Here is a 21634-nt window from a genome sequence, read left to right as displayed (position 1 = left end):
AAAAATATAACTTACAATAAAATTAATAAAAAATTGCAAATAACGTCAAATAAAAATTACACAACAATTTTTAACCAATACCACCACCACTTTGCCACAGCAATGCGTGGCCGGGCACAGCTAGTACACTATAAATCAGTTAAAAAATTAATTCAGTTAAAAAATTAACTGCATACAGATAACACTGTACCCCGAAACTCTGGATGATCTCCCTCAGCAGCTTCATGTAGATGTTAATATAGCTAATATGTGTGTGTGTTTGTGTGTGTGTGTGTGTTTGGCTGGAGTTAGAAGACAGGAGCAGAATTCAAAACGATCTTGACAGACTAGAGAGATGGGCCAAAACTAACAAAATGAAGTTCAACAGGGACAAATGCAAGATACTTCACTTCGGCAGAAAAAATGGAAATCAAAGATACAGAATGGGGGACGATGCCTGGCTTGACAGCAGTGTGTGCGAAAAAGACCTTGGAGTCCTCGTGGGGAACAAGTTAAACATGAGCCAACAATGTGATGCGGCTGCTAAAAAAGCCAATGGGATTCTGGCCTGCATCAATAGGGGAATAACGTCTAGATCCAGGGAAGTTATGCTCCCCCTCTATTCTATTCTGCCTTGGTCAGACCACACCTGGAATACTGTGTCCAATTTTGGGCACCACAGTTGAAGGGAGATGTTGACAAGCTGGAAAGTGTCCAGAGGAGGGCGACTAAAATGATTAAGGGTCTGGAGAACAAGCCCTATGAGGAGCGGCTTAAAGAGCTGGGCATGTTTAGCCTGCAGAAGAGAAGGCTGAGAGGAGACATGATAGCCAGGTACAAATATGTGAAGGGAAGTCATAGGGAAGAGGGAACAAGCTTGTTTTCTGCTGCCCTGCAGACTAGGACGCAAGGGAACAAGGGCTTCAAACTACAGGAAAGGAAGGAGATTCCACCTGAACATCAGGAAGAACTTCCTCACTGTGAGAAGGGCTGTTCGACAGTGGAACTCTCTCCCCGGGGCCGTGGTGGAGGCTCCTTCCTTGGAGGCTTTTAAGCAGAGGCTGGATGGCCATCTGTCGGGGGTGCTTTGGATGTGATTTCCTGCTTCTTAGCAGGGGGTTGGACTAGATGGCCCATGTGGCCTCTTCCAACTCTACTATTCTATAATTCTATGATTCTATAAAAAACGTACCTGTTCTGAGTTACATACAAATGCAACTTAAGAACAAACCTACAGAACTAGTCTTGCTCGTAATGTGTACTTAAAAGTTAATCACACTGGGTATGTGTGCCCAGTTCATTCCAGATCTATCATCGGAGGCCCTGACATGGGTCTCTGGATGTGCATGGACTCCAACTTGTATCCCCTTCAACACCATCTGTATTTTACCCCCTCGATGGATTGTCACCTTGACGTGGTGAGGGGGCTTGCGTGTTCCAATGAACCTGTGGGCACAACCACAGGAGTCACACACTCCCAGGAGTGGCCACAGGGGAGGACCCAGACCAGGAACAATCTGAAGACCCAAAGACCTCAACAGTGGTGGAGGATAACATGGTCCATTTTACAACGGCTGTGAAGGCGGAAGAAGGCTGCAACAAACAGATTGAGAAGCCACTCTCGTTGTGTTAATCACACCACTGCTGGGACCTCAATCTGTGGACTGTGTGTTGACCGGCCGTGCACCGACCTCCACACATTAAAAAAAATCATGCACAGGCGTCTTCCAAGAAATGGAGGACCATCATCCTCGAACTACAAGGGATTACCTAAGTAAGATGTTAAACAACATGGGGGACAATACTAAACCCTGCAGGACCCACAACACAAGGGCTGTGGGGCTGAGCAGGTCTCTGATTTGCTACGAGTTGAATGCCGTAAGCACTCTAGTCACTGTTTCACATGCTTCATAACGGCCAGTTCTTCGTTAAGCTAAAGAGCTGATTTAGTTCTGTTATGTGAGAGGGGACATTCCAGAGCAATTGTGTCCATTGCCCTAGTCATCTCCCCATTCCAGAGAGTAACCAAAGTATTGCCAGGATCCCTTACCAAGGTAGCGGGAAACTCCCCAAGAGCCATCAGAAATCCGTCCTGATCCATAATCTACACCAGGCATGGGCAAACTTAGGCCCTCCAAGTTTTTGGACTTCAACTCCCACAATTCCTAACAGCCGACAGTCTAGAGATTTAGCCCTTATTTGGGATCCCACATGTTATGTGCACCAAGTCTTGACTGTGCATTATAAGTGCAAATAGAAAAGTGTCGCCTCCAATAATGCAAAACATCATAGTGCCCCGGTAAGAATGGCCAGCTGTCACTCAAAATCTCCTTTTTGCTCTCCTTTTATCTTTTCCAGCCTTCATGTCATGGAGAACCGGGGCCCTCTCTCCCCCAGCCTCCCAGGTAAGAGCAATTTTATATTATATTATATTATATTATTTATTTACTGAATATGAGACTTGAGCAGCCACAGATTTCGGCATCCGCTGGGGGGCCTGGAGCCCAACCCAGCAGATACCGAGGGCTCCCTTTATAAGAGTGGTGTGTTTGTGTGTAGAAAATCTTTAGGTATTCTGATTGTAGGCTGAGAAGGTGGTTAAAAAGTATTGAAAGAAAAATTAATCTTCAGTAGGTGGTTTTTAAGTATTTTTGGCAACTGACATAATATTATGTAGAAAGATTTCAATGGGAGTCCATAACTGCATGTTGAAATATGTAAATACTGCAGTACTACATATAGTTGTCCTCCATCAACAGATCTGAGCAAGTCTCTAGACAAAATCAACAGTCCTTCATGCAACCTGCTCACCACTAGTCCTGTGGGTTATAAACAGACTACAATATACAGGGATGCCTCAATTAACAAAGGCTCTGGCAAAGAAGCTCCTTTCCCCAAATCTAGATCCCTCTGCCCCGCATCCTGACCCTTTCCTCCCTTTCTCACAGAGCCTCGGTCTTCCATGACTGACATCCCCAGTCATGTGGACGAAGAGCTGGATCAGGACACGGTGTAAGTATCTCCTTAAGGGTTTGCCGGATGTGTTGCTGTTGATCTCAGGTAGCCATGCCTATTGCGTTTAGAGCCAGAAAAACAATCTGGCCCTGTGTTGTCAAAGGCTTACATGGCCCGGATCACAGGATTGTTGTGTGTAAAAAATGGACTAAGCTGTGTAGAAAATGTATAGCAGTAGCAACAACAAGCAAACTGGGTCCTGCCTTCCAACCAACTCCATTCTCTGGAGCAATTTCCAGCTTCCCATGGCCTTCTATGAGGATTGTGGGTAACCATTTCGGCCACTGCAAGAAAGAGATGCCACCAAAACAGATAGCCTGGCCCAGCAGGACTTTCTGGCCACAACCTTCTATGGTCCAGTTGAGTAGAGTCCTTCTTTACATGGAACTATTCTACAGCTGGCCATCCGCTAAGCCCTATACCTAACACAGAGGTGCTGAAACATCCTCTCCATGGCTGCCAATGCCTGGTGAGAGAATCAGAGAGACTAGAGAAGAATGTGGTTCTGTCTGCATCACTAGATGAAAAATGGTTATTTCTTCCACCATGATCCATTTGAGGTTCTTCAGAAATCTCAGCAGAGAACCGTCTCCCTCTGAGCATATTGTCTACCAAGATCCATTGAGGTTCTCCAGCAGATGACCATCTTGCACTGAGGATATCTTCCACTGAGATCTGTTGAGGTTCTCCAGAGATCTCAGCAAATGACAGTCCTCCACTGAGATCTGTTGAGGTTTTCCAGAGATCTCAGCAGATGACCACCTCCCACTGAGAATATTGTTTACCAAGATCCATTGAGGTTCTCCAGAGATCTCAGTAGCTAACTTTTCCACTGAGCTCTATTGAGTTTCTTCAGAGGGTTCAGCAGATGAGCAAACCAGGAGCTTCTCTGATTCCTCATCATTCTCACCAGGCATGGGATGACAGTAGGATTGGGGGGGGGGGCTTTGTGATGGGAGGAAGGGGCTACTAATCTCCTCTTGGCCTATGTTGGACTTTTGAGATGGCACTCTCTTGATGTCCTTGAATGCTGGAGGGTTCCTTGCCAAGCCAAGCTTAACATGGCACCTCTTCTCAGGAACTTCATCTCCGCCTTGTACTCTGCTCTGGGGCCCCTCCTGCCAGAAGTGACCCAACTGCAGATCCACCAGGACCCCCCAGTCCACCTGATGGTTGACATGAAGGCCAAGTTGAGGGAACTGGGCTCCAGCGTCTCCGATGCCAGGAAGAGGCTGCTGAGGTACAACATCTACCTGGTGAGTAGCCTCCCCAAGTATTGGTTGCATGTATCCAAGGAAGCAGACTTTGGGTACGCCTGCACTGAAGAATGAATAATGTTTGATATCATTTGAACTACCATGTCTCAATGCTTTGGGATCACAAGAGTGGACTACTGCTATTTTATAGCTCCTTTGTTGTGGCTCAGTCTGATGATGAAGGGGGATTTGGGGTTTTGCAGGCTGACCAAAGCAATGCTGAAGAGAGAAATCTCGAAGGCTCTGGTGCTGGAAATTGTGAATTGTCAGGGAGGCTGCAGGCTAGTGAGGAAACAGAAACTAATGATATGGGTGACCTTTCCCAGGAGTTCGAACATCAACTAGTTCTAGGTGTTTCAGGCAGTGACTCAGAGGAGTCTTCCTTAGAGATTCAAGGTTAAGATTAAAGGTTCGCCCCAGACTTTCCCTTAGAATAGCTGGCAAATGCATGGGAATTCAAGGGCAGAGAAATGCCTTTTTAACTTGTAAACATGGGTAAATACAGGAGGAACAGAGAGAGATTTCATACGGAGCAACGCTGATTTCTGGAAGCACATCTCCTGCCTTGTCTAAGGATTCTCATATATGCTCATGCCTAGAATCTGTGTTGGGATTTTACGCTGAAGTTCATGTTACCTTGTTTTCTGGACTAATTTCCTATATCCTATCAGAGACTTGGGATTATATTCTGCAAATTGCTTTTACCTCTGGATTATAGCCGTTTGACTGCCTGCCTTTGCATATGAATATTGCTTTTTACTGACTGCCATTGCATTTGGATGTTTGCCTTCTTTACTGCTTTTTATTCAGACTTTGCTATCTTTTATCAATAAACTGTCTAAACCTAGCCTGCTGTGGTGAAGTGGGTGTTAAGAGCAAGGTGAACCAGTGCTGAGGTGCAACATCCTTTTCTACTGCTTTCTTAATAAACTGCTGTAGTTAATACTACTGGACTCTGGTGTAGTGCTGGGTGAAAAGGTGTCTCAAGGCTAGAAAGCAACAAGGTCTTCATCGCCCCAAATTGTGTCTCCTGACCACCCTTTTTGGGGGGTTTCCTGCATTCCTCCTTGCAGAAGAAGAGGCTGGCCCGGGCGCTCCAGGAAAAGGCGGCCTGGAGGGAGCAGCAGGCACAGTTGGCACAGATGGCACAGGTGGCACAGATGGTACAAGTGGCGCAGATGTCACAGGTGGCACAGGCGGCACAGATGGCAGATGCTGGCACCCAGCAGGTAGGCCATACCACCACCTCCCAATCCCCCGTGGCAACCCAATTCCCCTCTGCATTGCGCAGACCCTCTCTCCTCTCTTTCCCCACAGCCCCCAATGCCGAGGGGGGTCAGGATGGAGATGGCGCCAGGGAAGTCCAGCGCTGGGGTGGAGAAGAACATCCAGGTGAGTGACTGGGTACCTTAAATTTGCTAAAAAGCCAACAAGTAAGCAAATGGTTGACCAAACTACTAAACTTTGCAGAATTTTGATAAATGGACTTGTCTCCTTAGAAATAAGACAATACAATGTTTTCAAAATAATAGGAAGCCTTTTGCAGAATATATAAGTAGAATATCTAAAGCCTTGTCCATAATGAACTGGGGGGGTCATTCTCACCCAGTTATGTCCGCCAAGTTTCGGGGTGCACCAGCAGGCCAGGTCTAGGGGGCGGGGAGGCGGAGTTGCGGTGGTCTATCAGAACATCACCCCCTGGTCAGATGCCCCATTCCACAATCTTCTGGGTTTGATTGTGTCCATTTTAGGGTGGGTAACCGGACCAGGTTGGGGATTCTGCTTGTGTACTGACCACCCTGTGTCACAGCAGTCTCTCTGCCAGAGCTTGCTGAGGTGGTCTCTAGCCTGGTGTTGGAGTCCCAGCATCTGGTAGTGCTGGGGGACTTTAATATCCATGCAGAGTCTACCTTATTGGGTGCAGCTCTGGATTTCATGGTTGCCATGACGACCATGGGACTGTCCCAAGAGATTTCTGGGCCCACCCACAATGCAGGACACAAGCTAGACTTTGCACATTTTACATATATACATTTATAAATATACATCACTTGTTAAGAGCTTTGATAGGACAAAATATTGTAAAGTTCTATCCCAGTGTAGGGTGAGGAAGCCTTCTTTCAAATAGGATACATGTGTTTTACTATTATTAGATGTGATAATAAGATTACTGATAATTGGTGGCCTTATATATCAATCATTATGCTATAATGTGTGCACTTTGGAAATAATAATTATATATGAAAAAAGAAGTCAACATAGAGAATTGTATGGTACTCCACTTAGGCAATGAAAATGAAATGGAAAGTTAGAGAGCTGGCTTGGAAAGAGTTAATGGAAAGGGATCTAGGAATCGTCGCCGAAAGTGAGTCAACAGTGTGAAGTGGTGGCTCAAAAGGCCAACGTGATTCTGATCCATTGGAGTCTAGTGTCTAGAAGCCCTAGTCCCGCTCTGTTCTGCTTTGGTCCGTCTTTCTCCCCTGGAGTACTAGCCCTGTGTCCTGTTCTGGGCAAAGCAATTCAAGGAGGACATATGGACAAGCGGGAAGAGGTCCAGGGAAGGGTAAACCAAGTGACCAAAGGTCTAGAAGCCACAAATGAAGAACAGTTGAGGGAGTGGAGTATGTTTAGCATGGAGAAAAGAAGGTAGGAAAGAGACAATCCAAACCCAAATGTTTTTTAATTGCCTTAAATTGTTCATTTATTTGTCTGTTTTGAATAATTCCACCATTAACTCCTCTCTCCCCTTTAATTTATATTGATCATTATCGGGTACCAAGGAATGCTCATGAATCATTCAGGAATTTCTCTTCTTCGTGCGGAGAGAACCACAAAGGCATCTTTGGATAAAATCTATTCTTGTATCTATTCCAAACTTCCAACAGTCATCTCCTAATGAATTGGTTTATTAACTTGAATCTGCTGTTATTTGATTATTCCACTTCAATTTTGTATGTGATGAAACATTTCCATTTGGCTCGCTCAGATCTCTTCCTAACGAACGCCAAGTTTGGGGAAAGTGGATTCTTCACGGAGAGTTTAAAGAGATTTCCAGCTAATGGAACTGAGGTCGAAATTTAGGTTGCAAAAGACCACGGATAAGGAGGGCTGCCTGGCGAGTTCTGCTAACCGCCAATGTTCCGGAACAGAGATCAGGACCCACCAGTTGAAAGCAAACGACAGAGGCTTTATTCGGTTTGCAGAAGGGATGCAATGCATTGAAACAGATGCCAAAATGTACAAGCATAAGCAATAAAAGGCAAGATTCAACTCACGAGTACGGAGAATTAGATAAAGACGAAGACCAAGATGACTGGGACAAGGATAACCCCGAAGGAGGAACAGGAGAATCAGGACTGGGCAATGAAAATGAATAAGATGAGGATGGATTAACAAATAAAGTGTCTATCTTTGAATGTGAATGGATTAAATTCGCCAAATAAAAGGAAAAAAATATTTAACAACCTAAAACGAGGAAAGTATTATGTAATTGCCATCCAGGAGACACATATCTCCCAGAAACACGTAGCTCACTTAGTAAATAAGAGAATTGGCAAGAAGTACTACTCCTCTTACGAGAGAAAGAAGAGAGGAGTTGTACTATATATTAATGACGATATTCCTTCTGAGCTTAGATTTAAAGACCAGGAGGGAAGATACATAGCAGCTATAATAACATTGGGGACCCCAAAAATTTATTATGTAATATATACGCTCCCAACGGCCAGAAGAAAAATGTTGTAAATAAGTTAAGGGAGAACTTACTTAATACTGAATTTGATGAATTGATCCTGCTAGGAGATTTTAATGGAGTCTTGAACAGCCATCTGAAGATACAGTCACTTCTATACAGAAGAAACACCATGCATTAAAACTGCTAAGTTTTGACATTTCCTCCCCTGTACCTGACTGGCCTCCTCTGTTCCTGATTGAAATTTTGGAAACAATGAATGTCCAGGTGTGAAAATGATGGTATTAGTCAAGATAATCACATGATGGAATTAGGCAAGACGTTAGAAAGATAATATCCGGGTGATAATTGTCCTTGCTGTGCCTTTTGCTTAAGGTGTTGGAAGAAATTCCAAGAATGTAGACCTAGCCCGGGGATGAGGGGTTGAAATAGTTCATTGAAGTTTGCCTTCTATTTAATATATTTATAGGAATGCAATGGAATAAAATTAAAATGGAATCAAGCCTAATTCATAGTCAAGGAAATAGGGGAGAGAAGCAAGGGTCTGCGGGAGTCAGAATGGCTGAACTGTAGTCATGCATGAGAAGGTTAGAAGGGCTACTTCCTTTCTCATTTATTTTTCTGACCCCTGCGCATGTGCACATACTCAGAGAAGGAGAATGGAGACATAGGACAGAGCCAGGTTGGAGAGAGTTGTGAAGCTCTTGAAGGAAGATACACTGAAGCATCAATGGGGTGCACATTTCAGGAGTATTCCCGGTGAGCATGTGCTGATCCAGATCAGCGAAGATTAAAGAGTTGGATCAAAAAATGGAAAAACTGAACAGATTAACTTTCGGGAAGTTTGGCCTGTTGGGGGTCCATGGTGAGTGAGGAAAGACCATAGAGAGGGAAGGGAACCGCTGTAATTCATTTTGTTCCCCTACCATTGGAGAGCTATAAATCCCTTTTTATTAGGGGTGCTCGATAACAGAATCAGAAAATATTACCCAAAATACAGATTGAGTTTCCCTTAGTGTCGGCCAGGGGGTCCGGTGGAGTCTCCTCCCTTTTCTGGAGGTTTTTAAGCAGAGGCTGGGTGGTCATCTGTCAGGAGGGATCGGATGGTGCCTTCCTGCAGAATGGGGTATGGCTGGATGACCTCTGGGGAGGGGATCCCTTGCAACTCTATGATTTTATGATCTTACTAGCTTTGCCCGGCCACGCGTTGCTGCAGCGTATGGGAATCCTTTGCTGGCCAGGTGGAATAGCAGTGAAAAGCCTTGCAGCGTCAAAACCTGGCTGTTTTCTTCTTATGGGAATCCTTGTTTGGTGATTTAGAATGCAACGGAAATGGCTTGCTGCTTGGAAGCCTGGGCACTTGCGTTTTATTTATTTATTTATTAGACTTGTATACCGCTACTCCCAGTTTGGCTCGGAGCGGTTTACAGAAATAGATTAAAACAATACAATTAGCTTTAAAACAACAATAAAAACAGCAATAAAAACCACAATAAAAACAACAATAAAACAGCAATAAAAACCACAATAAAAACAACAATAAAAACAAACATAGCCCCGAGTTTTAGGGGAATTGTTTTTTGGGCTGCTAGAATTGCAATGAATATCCTCGCTGCTTCAAAGCCTGGCTGCTTGCTATCTAGGAGAATCTTTAGTTGGCCAGCTTCAAAAGTACAGAGTAGTATCGCTGCTTCAAAGCCTGGCCATCTTCGGCCAAGGTTAATCCTTTGTTGGTCTGGTCGAATTGCACTGAATAGCCTTGCAGCTTCAATGCCTGGCTGTGTTATACCTAGGCCAATCCGTTTTGGTTTTTTTTTTTTGGGAGGGGGGTATTGAGTGAAAGGCATACCTTGGATGTGTTGGTGTATTGTGGGCAAATTTGGTGTGATTTGGTCCAGTGGTTTTGTTTTTTACTCATTCCTACAAACGTACATTACATTTTTTTATCTATAGAAGAAGATAGTATAGCACTTGTTTGCCGAGAGCCTCTCTTCCAGCTAGCACTACACGCCTTGCTCTCATTAGGCTCCATGTAACGCCGTTAAGGGGTAAATTAGTCATGAAGAGCAATTATCTTTCGCAGGCAGGAAGCGCAGCTTGCCTCCATCAGGCTTGGCAGGCCCGCCGAGCGGTGCAAAATAGCATACGTATGCAGCCTTTGCTGGAAGCAGGAGGAGAGACGTGAACAGGATGGGCCTCCAGACAAGCAAACCCTGATCCCAAACCTCAGCTTGGGGCCCTTGAAGGCTCTGGGAATCTCTTTCTCGCATCACAGCCTTTACTGAGGATAATGGGCATCCTCTGCTTGCTGAGTCCCAGTTTGAGGAGACCCATGTGGCCGGTTTGAACCCTCTCTGTTGCCCCAAATTAATGAGTCCAGCCTGCTGTTCGTAGGGCATTGATTAAGTAGTTGTTTACTTATTAGAGACATGTCTGCCCCTCCCTCTGCCTTAACATCTCAAGGCTTTGCACAATTTGGCAATAGAAACCACTCAAAGCAATCTATATGTATAAACATGTAATGTGCATAATTAGGACCGAGTAAACAACAAAAGCACTGCGCCAAATCACACCAAAATTTGGCCACAATACTCATCACTTTCCAAGGAGTGACCTTCGAGCTTCAAAGCCTGCTTCATACCGAGGGGATTCCATTGTTACCCAACTTGAATACCATTGAATGCCCTTGCAGCTTCAAAGCCTGACTGCTTCATACCTAGCGGACTCCATTGTTACCCAACTTGAATACTATTGAATAGCCTTGCCACTTCAAAGCCTGGCTGCTTCATACCTAGGAGATTCCATTGTTACCCAACTTGAATACCATTGAATGCCCTTGCAGCTTCAAAGCCTGACTGCTTCATACCTAGTGGACTCCATTGTTACCCAACTTGAATACTATTGAATAGCCTTGCCACTTCAAAGCCTGGCTGCTTCATACCTAGGAGATTCCATTGTTACCCAACTTGAATACCATTGAATGCCCTTGCAGCTTCAAAGCCTGGCTGCTTCATACCTAGCGGACTCCATTGTTACCCAACTTGAATACCATTGAATGCCCTTGCAGCTTCAAAGCCTGACTGCTTCATACCTAGCGGACTCCATTGTTACCCAACTTGAATACTATTGAATAGCCTTGCCACTTCAAAGCCTGGCTGCTTCATACCTAGGAGATTCCATTGTTACCCAACTTGAATACCATTGAATGCCCTTGCAGCTTCAAAGCCTGGCTGCTTCATACCTAGCGGACTCCATTGTTACCCAACTTGAATACCATTGAATGCCCTTGCAGCTTCAAAGCCTGGCTGCTTCATACCTAGCGGACTCCATTGTTACCCAATTTGAATACTATTGAATAGCCTTGCCACTTCAAAGCCTGGCTGCTTCATACCTAGGAGATTCCATTGTTACCCAACTTGAATACCATTGAATGCCCTTGCAGCTTCAAAGCCTGGCTGCTTCATACCTAGCGGACTCCATTGTTACCCAACTTGAATACCATTGAATGCACTTGCAGCTTCAAAGCCTGGCTGCTTCATACCTAGCGGACTCCATTGTTGGCCAACTTGAATACCATTGAATAGCCTTGCAGCTTCAAAGCCTGGCTGCTTCATACCTAGGGGAATCCTTTCTAGGCCACCTTGAATGCCACAAAGGAAACCCCACTTAGGACTACGCCACAGCAACGCGTGGCCGGGAACAGTTAGCCCCAGATAAAAACAGTGCATTGTTTCAAAGGGAATAAAAAGCAAATTACGTTGCATGCATACAGTTTGGCATCACTTTAACTTCCGTGACTCAAGGCGATGGAATTGTCTGATTTGGAGGTTGATCCAGTACTCTTTTGGAGAAGGCTAAAGATCTTGTAAAACTACAACTCCTACAACTGCTTCCATTCCAAAGCATAGATGCACCCTCCACTGTGACTTTGATGCAAAAGGAAAGGCACAGAGTCTGGGAGATGTAGATTATCAAGGTCTTTAGCCTTTGTGTTGTCGAAGGCTTTCATGTCCGGAATCACTGGGTTGCTGTGAGTTTTCCAGGCTGTCTGGCCATGTTCCAGAAGCATTCTCTCCTGATGTTTCTCCCACATCTCTGGTAGGCATCCTCAGAGGTTGGGAGGTCTGTTGGAAAATTATGTTTATAGATCTGTGGAAGGTCCAGGGTGGAAGAAAGAACACTTGTCTGCTTGAGGCAAGTGTGAGGCCTTTTCTAGCCAAGAGTAATGGTGCTTCAACAAACTACACATCCCAGGATTCCATAGGCTTGAACCATGGCAGTTCAAGCGATATGAAAGAGCATTCATTCTATGGTGTAGATGCACTCACAGAGCTCAAAATGTCCCAGAGGGTGTAAGCAAAAGCAGTTCTTTCTTATCTAGAGAAGAGGGGAAGCTGAAGACCCATTTAAGGTAGAATCAGGTGTCAAGCAGGGATGTGTCATTGCCCCTACCTTATTTTCCATCTTCATCGCTATGATACTTCACCTTGTTGATGGGAAGCTTCCCACCTGGAAATCATCTATTAGACAGATGGCAAGCTATTTAACCTCAGCAGACTGAGAGCCAAAACCAAGGTCACCACAACATCTGTTATAGAACTCCAATATGCTGATGACAACGTAGTCTGTGCACATTCTGAAGAAGACCTACAAGACACTCTAAACACCTTCGCAGAAGCAGACGAGAAGCTCGGCCTCTCATTGAACATCAAGAAAACCAAAGTGCTCTTCCAACAGGCACCAGCTAATCCATCTGCAAAGCCAGGAATACAGCTTAATGGTGAAACAATAGAAAACGTTGACCATTTCCGCTACCTTGGCAGCCACCTCTCTACAGAAGTCAACATTGACACTGAAATCCATCACTGCCTGAGCTCTGTGAGTGCAGCATTTTTCTGAACGAAGCAGAGAGTGTTTGATTATTGGGACATCCGTAGAGAGACCAAGGTGCTTGTTTACAAAGCCATTCCCCTCCCAACCCTGCTCTACGCCTGCGAAACGTGGACGGTCCACAGATGTCACACCCAACTTCTGGAGCGTTTCCATCAGCGTTGCCTCAGAAAAATCCTGAAAATCTCTTGGGAAGACAGGCGGACAAATGCCAGCGTGCTTGAGGAAGCAAAGACCACCAGCATTGAAGCGATGCTCCTACGCCATCAACTCCGCTGGACTAAAGGCCACGTTGTCCGAATGCCCAAAGATCACCGTCTCCCAAAGCAGCTCCTCTACTCTGAACTCAAGAATGGGAAACGGAATGTTGGTGGGCAGGAAAAGAGATTTAAAGAAGGGCTTAAAGCCAACCTTAAAAACTGTGGAATAGACACCAAGAGAGAACTGGGAAGCCCTGGCCCTTGAGCGCTCTAACTGGAGGTCAGCTGTGTTCAGCAGTGCTATGGAATTTGAAGAAGCATGAATGGAGGGCGAAAGGGAGAAACATGCCAAAAGGAAGGTGCATCAAGCCAACCCTGACCTGGAACGCCTTCCATCTGGAATCCAGTGCCCTCACTGTGGAAGAACATGTGGGCCAAGAATAGGCTCCACAGTCACATATGGACCCACTGTCAGGACATTACATTTGGAGGACCATCATCCTTGGGCTACAAGGGAGTGCCTAAGTGAGTAAGTATTGCACCAGTCGGGACGTTTCATTTGTTGTTCCCAACGTAATCTATCATTTGGAAGTATCGCACCTCAGGTTAGCTTCACCTTGCTAAATACACCAGACTGCACACAGGCTGAAGTCTTTTGTAGTTTATTAGAAAATAGAAGATAAAAAGTTCTTTAAAAGCAAAAGTGAAATTCCAGAAGATCATTACAAAACAAAGCCTTAAACTATAATCCAAGAAATCACAAGGAATAAAACAAAGTCCCAATAACATGAACACAAAGGCTGCAAGATAATCCAGGAAATGAGAGCTTGCTTCTTAGTTAAACAAAAGTTGCTTTGACAAAGGTTTGTCTCCAAACACTCTGCTTTAATACCCTTTGCCAAGCATGAAAGCATTTCTTTGGCCTCTGACCTCCTTCTTATTTGCTATTCTGACACTCCTTCGAATCCTGAATTCCAAACGGTCAGCTCGATCCAAAGATTCCATTTCATCAAGGTCAGCCTGCTCGTTAGCATCAGCCTGCTTGCTATCAGACTGAGAACTATCCTCCTTTTCTGAGTCAATTTGCACCTGGCTAGTTTCTGTATCATCAACTGTGGGGAAAACTCTGTTCCTCATCTTCTACAACAGGGACATTTTGAACCTGATTTTGAACCTGAATCCCATAATCCCCATCAGAGTCAATCTGAGGTTACAGCTGAGTCACAACAGGAAGGGCCTGTCTCCCAGGTGCAGGTACTTCCTTATTTGTACTGATAGAGAGGTATTATTTATTTTATTTATTTATTTCCAGCATTTATACCCCGCCCTTCTCACCCGGGGGGACTCATGGCGGCTTACAACAGTTGGCAACATTTAATGCCAAAAACATAATAATAAAACAAAAATAGTACATATAATCAATTAAAACTACAAAAATACATCATTAAAATACATTATAACAATTAAAACATATGTAAATTAGATCCATTTGTCTAACAACCTCATGCTTCAGCCTTCAATCAGACCATGTCAACGTTATTGTATTACTCATTAAAAGCTTGTGCACACAGCCATGTTTTCACAGCCTTTCTGAAAACCAGAAGAGTTGGGGCTTGTCGGATATTTGTGGGGAGGGTGTTCCACAGCCGGGGAGCCACCACCAAGAAGGCCCTGTCCCTCGTTCCCACCAGCCGCGCCTGCGAGGCAGGTGGGAGTGAGAGCAGGGCCTCTCCAGATGATCTTGGGGATCTAGCTGGCTCATAGGAGGAGATACGTTCGGATAAGTAAATTGGGCCAGAACCGTTTAGGTATCCTTGCTGCCTCCAGTTCATCAGGTTGCAAAGCTAATTTCATAGATCAACAGTTCGTGGCTTCGATTGCCAAAAAGCCTCCATACCATCATGCATTGTGGTTCTCCATTTGTTTTTCTTCTTTCTTCAGCTTTCCAGCTCAAATGCTCATATTTGTCACAAGGGCATCCAATCCAGCCCATTTCAAGGCATTTAAGGGTGGCTCTATCAAGGGCTTTAAAGAAACCCTGTCTGGTCTTTCTCATGCGGTGTCTTCCTTCCCTGCAGGAGGCCCCGGCCCCAGAGTTCCCACGGATCAAGCCCCCCGAGAGAGTACATCGGCGGACCGGGAGCCTGCAAGACCCCCGTTTTGCTACCGTGGGGCAGGAAGGCATGAGGGGACACGTAAGGGAGCAGCTTGGCTGAACAGGAGACCTAGTGGTCAAGGGGTCAGGACCAAGGGTCCCGAGGGTGAAGCCTCCACCATGAGGCATCCCTCCGGAGTCCAAAACCTGCTAATGCTGGATCCACACTGCCATGTAAGGCAGTTTCAGTGGAAAGTATGGCAGTGTACATGGGCAAACTTCAATCCTCCAGGTGTTTTGGACTTCAAAACAGTGCAATAAATGTATGTGAAGTTCAAAACACCTGGAGGATTGATGTTTGCCCATGCCTGGTGTAGACTCTGCCATATAATCCAGTTCCATGCAGTTAATCTGCATCCTGAAACTGCATTACATGGCAGTGTAGATCCAGCCTGAGTCTATTTGCAGGCTGGTTGTGAAAAACAGAGCGAGAGTGTTCTAAAACATTACTGATAACACTATAGGTTAAAGGTAAAGGTTTTCCCCTGACGTTAAGTCCAGTAGTGTCCGATTCAGGGGTTTGGTGCTCATCTCCATTTCTAAGCTGAAGAGCCAGCGTTGTCCATAGACACCTCCAAGGTCATGTGGCCACGGGCATGACTACGTGGAGCGCCGTTACCTTCCTGCCAGAGCAGTACCTATTGATCTACTTACATTTGTATGTTTTTGAATTGCTAGGTTGTCAGAAGCTGGGGCTCACAGTGGGAGCTCACTCCGCTGTCCAAATTTGAACCTGCGATCTTTCGGTCCACACGTTCAGCAGCTCAGTGCTTTAACACACTGCGCCACTGGGGGCTCCTTTTGATAACACAATGTACAGTAGAGTCTCACTTATCCAACATAAACAGGCCGGCAGAACGTTGGATAAGCGAATATGTTGGATAACAAGGAGAGATTAAAGAGAAGCCTATTGAACACGAAATTAGTTTATGATTTTACAAATTAAGCACCAAAACATCATGTTATACAACAAATTTGACAGAAAAAGGAGTTCAATATGAAATGCTGTGTAGTAATTACTGTATTTACAAATTTAGCACCAAAATATCACGATGTATTGAAAACATTGACTACAAAAATGTGTTGGATAATCCAGAATGTTGGATAAGCGAATGTTGGATAGGTGAGACTCTACTGTAACACGATTTTTGTTCCTGGGTGATCAGTGGCATTTCCTAATTGGTTTTATCATAAAATCATGGTAAAAGTTGAATGAACTGCAAAAACTTTATTTTTTGCATGAGAAACATCATCCTGCTATTGCACATTTTGCAATAGTTTTTCAATGAATATCCTCATTGAGCCTCAACCAATTTAACATAGTTTGTGGCACGAAAAATGAACAACTATTTTCAAAGGACCAGACAACGAAACAGGAATAACAGTTTCAAACCAGGAAATTTTGTTACATAGTGTAATGCTTAGCAATAGGGACCTTGGGTTCTCCGAGCTCATCCAGACCCAAAGCTTGACCCCACGTGTCTACATGGACCAAAACAAACATGGATTGTTGTGTGGTTTCCAGGTTGTATGGCCATGTTCTAGCAGCATTTTCTCTTGATGTTTTGCCTGCATCGGTGGCTGGCATCTTCTGAAGATGCCAGCCACTGATGCAGGTGAAATGTCAGAAGAAAATGCTGCTAGAACATGGCCATTCGACAATACAAAACAAACATATTCCTCTCAAACCCGGTGCAAGCAATCCATATGAAGTATAGCCAGTCTGCTGTGCTGCATCTATCTGTTAATCTGTTGCAAGAACTGCAAGTAACTCCAGAGCTTCCAGGAAACTCTGCAGAGACCTGGGAACCGGGGCAGGTCCATTGTCCCTCCAATGTCCAGCATTGTCTGCTCTGACCGGCAGCTGCAGGGTTTCTGAAGGCATTTCTGACCAGTCCTCCAAAGTGCTGCAGATTGACTGGATCCGAAAGGGAGGTCAGAGCAGGATACATGCTAGACCTTCCCTGGGTCAGCATGCTAGACCTTCTCACCTGGAATAATTGTTGAAGGTTGTAGAAATAAATAAATAGAAGCTTTACCGCAGTTTCTGAATCAAGATAAACCCTGCAGTATAATAAAATGTCACTCAGGCTTGTGTAACAAGTAACAGTATCTTTACTTAGAATCATAGAATCATAGAATAATAGAGTTGGATGAGACCTCATGGGCCATCCAGTCCAACCCTCTGCCAAGAAGCAGAAAGTTCAAAAGTTCAAACAGGGCAATAATATATATAACAGTCTCTTTGAATTCACATAGAGAACATATGGAATAAATAGTCCCTTTAAACAGTCTTTAAATAAACAGCCTTGTTTGCCTTATAAATAATCAGGCTTCGGAGAGTATGGCTGCCATTTCCTTCCTGACCGTTTTCAGTCAGCTGTTCTCCTCCCCCTCCGAGATTTTTTTTTTTTTTTTCGTGTCAGGAGCAACCGGAGTTGCTTCTGGAGTGAAAGAATTGGCCGTCTGCAAGAACGTTGTCCAGGGGACTCCCGGATGTTTTTGATGTTTTTACCATCCTTGTGGGCGGCTTCTCTCATGTACCCGCATGGAGCTAATAGAGGGAGCTCATCCGCACTCTCCCCGGGTGGGATTCGAACCTGGCAGCTTGCAGGTCAGCAACCCCACCTTCAAGTCATAAGGCTTTTATCCCCTAGGCCACCAAAGGCTCCTTCTCTCCGAGATGAAAGTGGCAGTTAAGACCGTTTGCCTGAGCACCAAGCTAGAGACAGCAGCCAATCGGAATTCTGGCTCCTGACTGGATCAGCCAATCAGCTGTCAACACATGTCCTTTCCAGTTAACTCACCACATCATGGTGCCTCTTTTACAAACCCTGACAATAATAACCTAATCTTCTGTCCAGTTCTGGGCAAAGCAATTCCAGAAGGAAATGGACAAGAGGAAAGGGGTCCAGAGAAGGGCCGCCCAAAAGGCCAAAGGTTTGGAACCCAAGGCCTTTGAGGAGTGGCTTCAGGGGTTGGCTGCGTTTATATTGGAGAAGAAAAGGCTAAGAGAAAAGGACATGAGAGTCATGTTCAAATATCTAAAAGGAGGTCCCAGTGAGGAGGAATTGGGGGAGGGTAAGGCTTGTTTTCTGGAGACCAGGACACAATGGATTGAAATGACAGGAAAACATATTCCCCCTCTAAGCATTAGGAAGAACTTCCTGACAGTAAGAGCTGTTCAGCGGTGGAATCCGCTGCTGCCTGGGAGACAGTGGAGTCTCCTTCTCTGGAAGTTTTTAAGCAGAGGCTGGATGGTCATCTGTTGGGAGGGATCAAATGGTGCCTTCCTACCTGGCAGAAGGTGGTTGGATGGCTCTGTGATTCTATGAACCTGCTGCCTCTTTCTCACCCACCTCTCTTCCCTTTGTGCCGCCCCAGGACAAGGCGGATGACCACTGCCGGGGGAGCCTGGCCGTCCAGGCGGCGCTCCAGAGAAATGCGGCCAGAGTGGACGCCATGCGTAAGTGCCTCCTCCTCCTTCTCCAGGCCATTAGTGGAATAGAATAGAATAACTTTATTGTCATGGTGTTGTCGAAGGCTTTCATGGGCGGAATCACAGGGTTGTTGTGTGTTTTCCATGCTGTATGGCCATGTTCCAGAAGCAGCATTCTCTCCTGACGTTTCATCCACATCTATGGCAGGCATCCTCAAAAGTTGGGGGTATATAGGAAAAACTAAGATAGCTTTGTTAATTAGCACTGTACATAATGTAAATAAAGTTTCAGTGCCGCTGGCTTCAGCAGATATAAATCAGCGAAGTTGTCGTTCTCGGTCGGTGCCACTTTCACCGTTTGCAAAGTGGTCTGATGGATGGGCACAGGTGAGATCTTGCTCATCAATCAGTCAGAGTTGCCAATTCCCTGACACCACCCGCCTGTTTATGTTGGATAACCAGAACTCTACTGTATTCTGAAATCTGAAACACAGAACGCTTCTGGTCTGAAGGCTTTTGGAAAACGGTGACTCAACCTGCAGCATGTTCTCCGGTGGTTCTTCTTCTGCAAGGAGGACAACTTCATTCCTTTGGTGATGCAGCTTCTCAGTTGCATTTCAAGTCGTGAGGATTCAGTCTCCCCATACGACTGAGGAAGAACATTGCATGGCTCAAGGGAGTGCTGTTGAACGAGAAGAACATTCAGATGTATTATTGTTGTTTTTACTGCACTACATCTATAATTCAGATGTTCGTGGGTGCTATGATTTTTAGCTTTGAATGGATTCAAACTGAATTTTAATACTGTTATGTTTAATTCCATTTTAATGTTTGCATACTTGTATAATTTAAATGATATGGTTATACGTTTAATTGTAAGCTGCTTTGAGTCTCCTTCGGGAGAGATAAAGTGGGGTATAAATAAGCGTAATAGTAGTAATAGTATTCTATTTATTTATATCCATCTTTTCTCTCTCAACTGAGACCCAAAGTAGCTCTCTGGGTGTTTTGGAAAAATAGTTGAACAGAAGTAATTTTTAGGCTTGTTTTAGTTACCGTATTTATTTATTTCAGCTTCATTTCAGAATAGAGAAGGAAAGAGTTATTCAGAAGGTGCTCTACAGTTTCAGTGTTTGGATCTGAGCACAACTGAATTCAAATACTGTATAAATGCTAGCCAGAATTTGACCTTAAGACACATGGGTCGACTTATTCATGGTTCCATGTGAGGTCCACACCTTAACTCTTCACTCTCTCCATTGCAATGTCACTTCTGGCCTTTTTGAATGCCTGACTGGGAAAACATAGGCTTTCTCTTCATGGAATTACCCTCAACTTATCCTCAAATCATAGCAAAATCCATCATTTTGGCCCCAGACCAACCCTTGACTTATCCATGATGTCAACCAATGCATGATTAGATGGGATAGTGAATGGAAATTTACTGAGAAAGCCAATGAAAAGTTAGGGCAGAGGGGAGACGGGGCTGGAGGGACTTGAAAGGAAGAAGGATGAAACTCCTTGCTAGTCGAAACAGATAGGAAAAGGGGGAAATGGAAATGGGAGAAGGTTCAAGAGAGAGGACTTTATGACTCAAAGAGAAGGGAGATGGAGCTTAAGAAGAAAGGGGGAAGTGGCTGGATTGAAGACCAAAAAGAAGGACAAAGAAGCAGAGAAGTAAGAATGAAGAAAAAGCTTGCATGCACATGTTTAGAAACTTTAGAACAGTGGTTCCCAAACTTATTTGGCCTGCCGCCCCCTTTCCAGAAAAAATATTACTCAGTGCCCCCTAGAAAGGGGGCATGGATTAGTGGGGTGGGAGTGGCTCCTGCTCAAGAGGGCGGGGCTGAGCCCCTCCCCTAGTCCAAGATGCAGGGCTGGGAGGGGGAGAGAGGTGGGCGGGGCTACAAATGGGCAGCCAGGACTGGGATGGACGGAGTTAAGAGCTCTGAGGCAGGGCTGAGCTTCTATCCCTGTCCTGCAGCGACTGCAGGGCAGGGGTGGGGCTAGAGGAGGGGGCGGGGCCTCTTCCCAAGTGCCTGACGGGGCTGAACCTCTATAGCCCGCCCCTGTGTTCTAACAAGTGCCTCAGGGGAGGTATAGAGGCTCAGCCCTGTCTCACGCTCTTGGGAAGAGGCCCCACCCACACCCCTAGCCCTGCCCTTTAGTCTTAAAAGGCCTCTCAGGAGAGGTATAGAGGCTCAGCCCTGTCTCAGGCTCTTGGAAGGAGGCCACACCCCCTTCCCTAGCTCCGCCTTCTGTGTCCCAACAAGCGCCTCAGGAGAGGTATACATTCTCAGCTCTGTCTCAGGCTTTTGGGAAGAAGCCACGCCCACTCCTCTAGCTCCACCCCCTGTGTCCTAACAGGCACATCAGGTGCTCAGCCCTGTCTCCGACATTTGGGAAGAGGCCCTGCCCCTCCCCTGGCCCCTGTGTCCTAATAGGTACCGCAAGCTCTGCTCTGAACCCTGACCAAATGTTCCTTCTCTCTTTTCTGCAGCTTCCCGGCCTTTGCAGGACAGAGGCCAGTGAGCCCAGGGTCTGCCCGGTTTGCAAGCACCATCCTCCATAAAAAGCCTGGGACAAGGCTGTGCTATGTGTGTGTGCTCCACATCCAGGCTGCAGCAATAAAACAAGCCCTTCTTCCACAAAGAGTCCCAAGACCTCTCGTTTCTTGTGTTGTTGCGGAATTTTGTTTGGACACAGGTGAAGAAAGCAAACTGACAGCAGAACTTGTCTTCAAGATAGTTCACTTTTGGCCAAGAGCAGGTGACAACGTTAGCTAATGCCCAGAAAACGCAATGCCACACCTTGCCTGTTGTGGCTTTCCATTGTATACAATTTTACACAAGCATGCGCAGAAAGCTAACTGACAATGGAATTTGCTGACGATTATCATCCTTTTGGACATTCGTAGTTGCCTTGTAATTTATATAACTCATTACTCATTGCATCAAGTGAAGTGTCCACAGTTTGTTCCAGGTTTGTCCTCAGGTGACTTGTTCATAG

The 21634-nt window shown here is 45.3% G+C and overlaps 1 protein-coding gene across 1 annotated transcript in view; it reads left to right on the top strand.

Annotated features, from left to right (window-relative positions):
- Positions 1-21279, top strand: part of LOC103280943 (uncharacterized) — a 31094-nt gene extending 9815 nt beyond the window's left edge. The window contains exons 2-9 of the mRNA XM_008121360.3: positions 2338-2384; positions 2928-2991; positions 4073-4250; positions 5324-5479; positions 5568-5642; positions 15110-15226; positions 18571-18652; positions 21126-21279. Of these exons, the coding sequence (XP_008119567.2) occupies positions 2338-2384; positions 2928-2991; positions 4073-4250; positions 5324-5479; positions 5568-5642; positions 15110-15226; positions 18571-18652; positions 21126-21157 (751 nt within the window). The 3' untranslated portion in view covers positions 21158-21279. The remainder of the gene's footprint in view (positions 1-2337; positions 2385-2927; positions 2992-4072; positions 4251-5323; positions 5480-5567; positions 5643-15109; positions 15227-18570; positions 18653-21125) is intronic.
- The last annotated feature ends 355 nt before the right edge of the window (positions 21280-21634 follow it).

The sequence above is a fragment of the Anolis carolinensis genome, chromosome 2 (genome assembly GCF_035594765.1).
Source record: "Anolis carolinensis isolate JA03-04 chromosome 2, rAnoCar3.1.pri, whole genome shotgun sequence".
Classification (NCBI taxonomy): domain Eukaryota; kingdom Metazoa; phylum Chordata; class Lepidosauria; order Squamata; family Dactyloidae; genus Anolis; species Anolis carolinensis.
The sequence above is the reverse complement of the archived record's forward strand: the minus strand, read 5'-3'. Positions and strand labels throughout refer to the sequence as shown.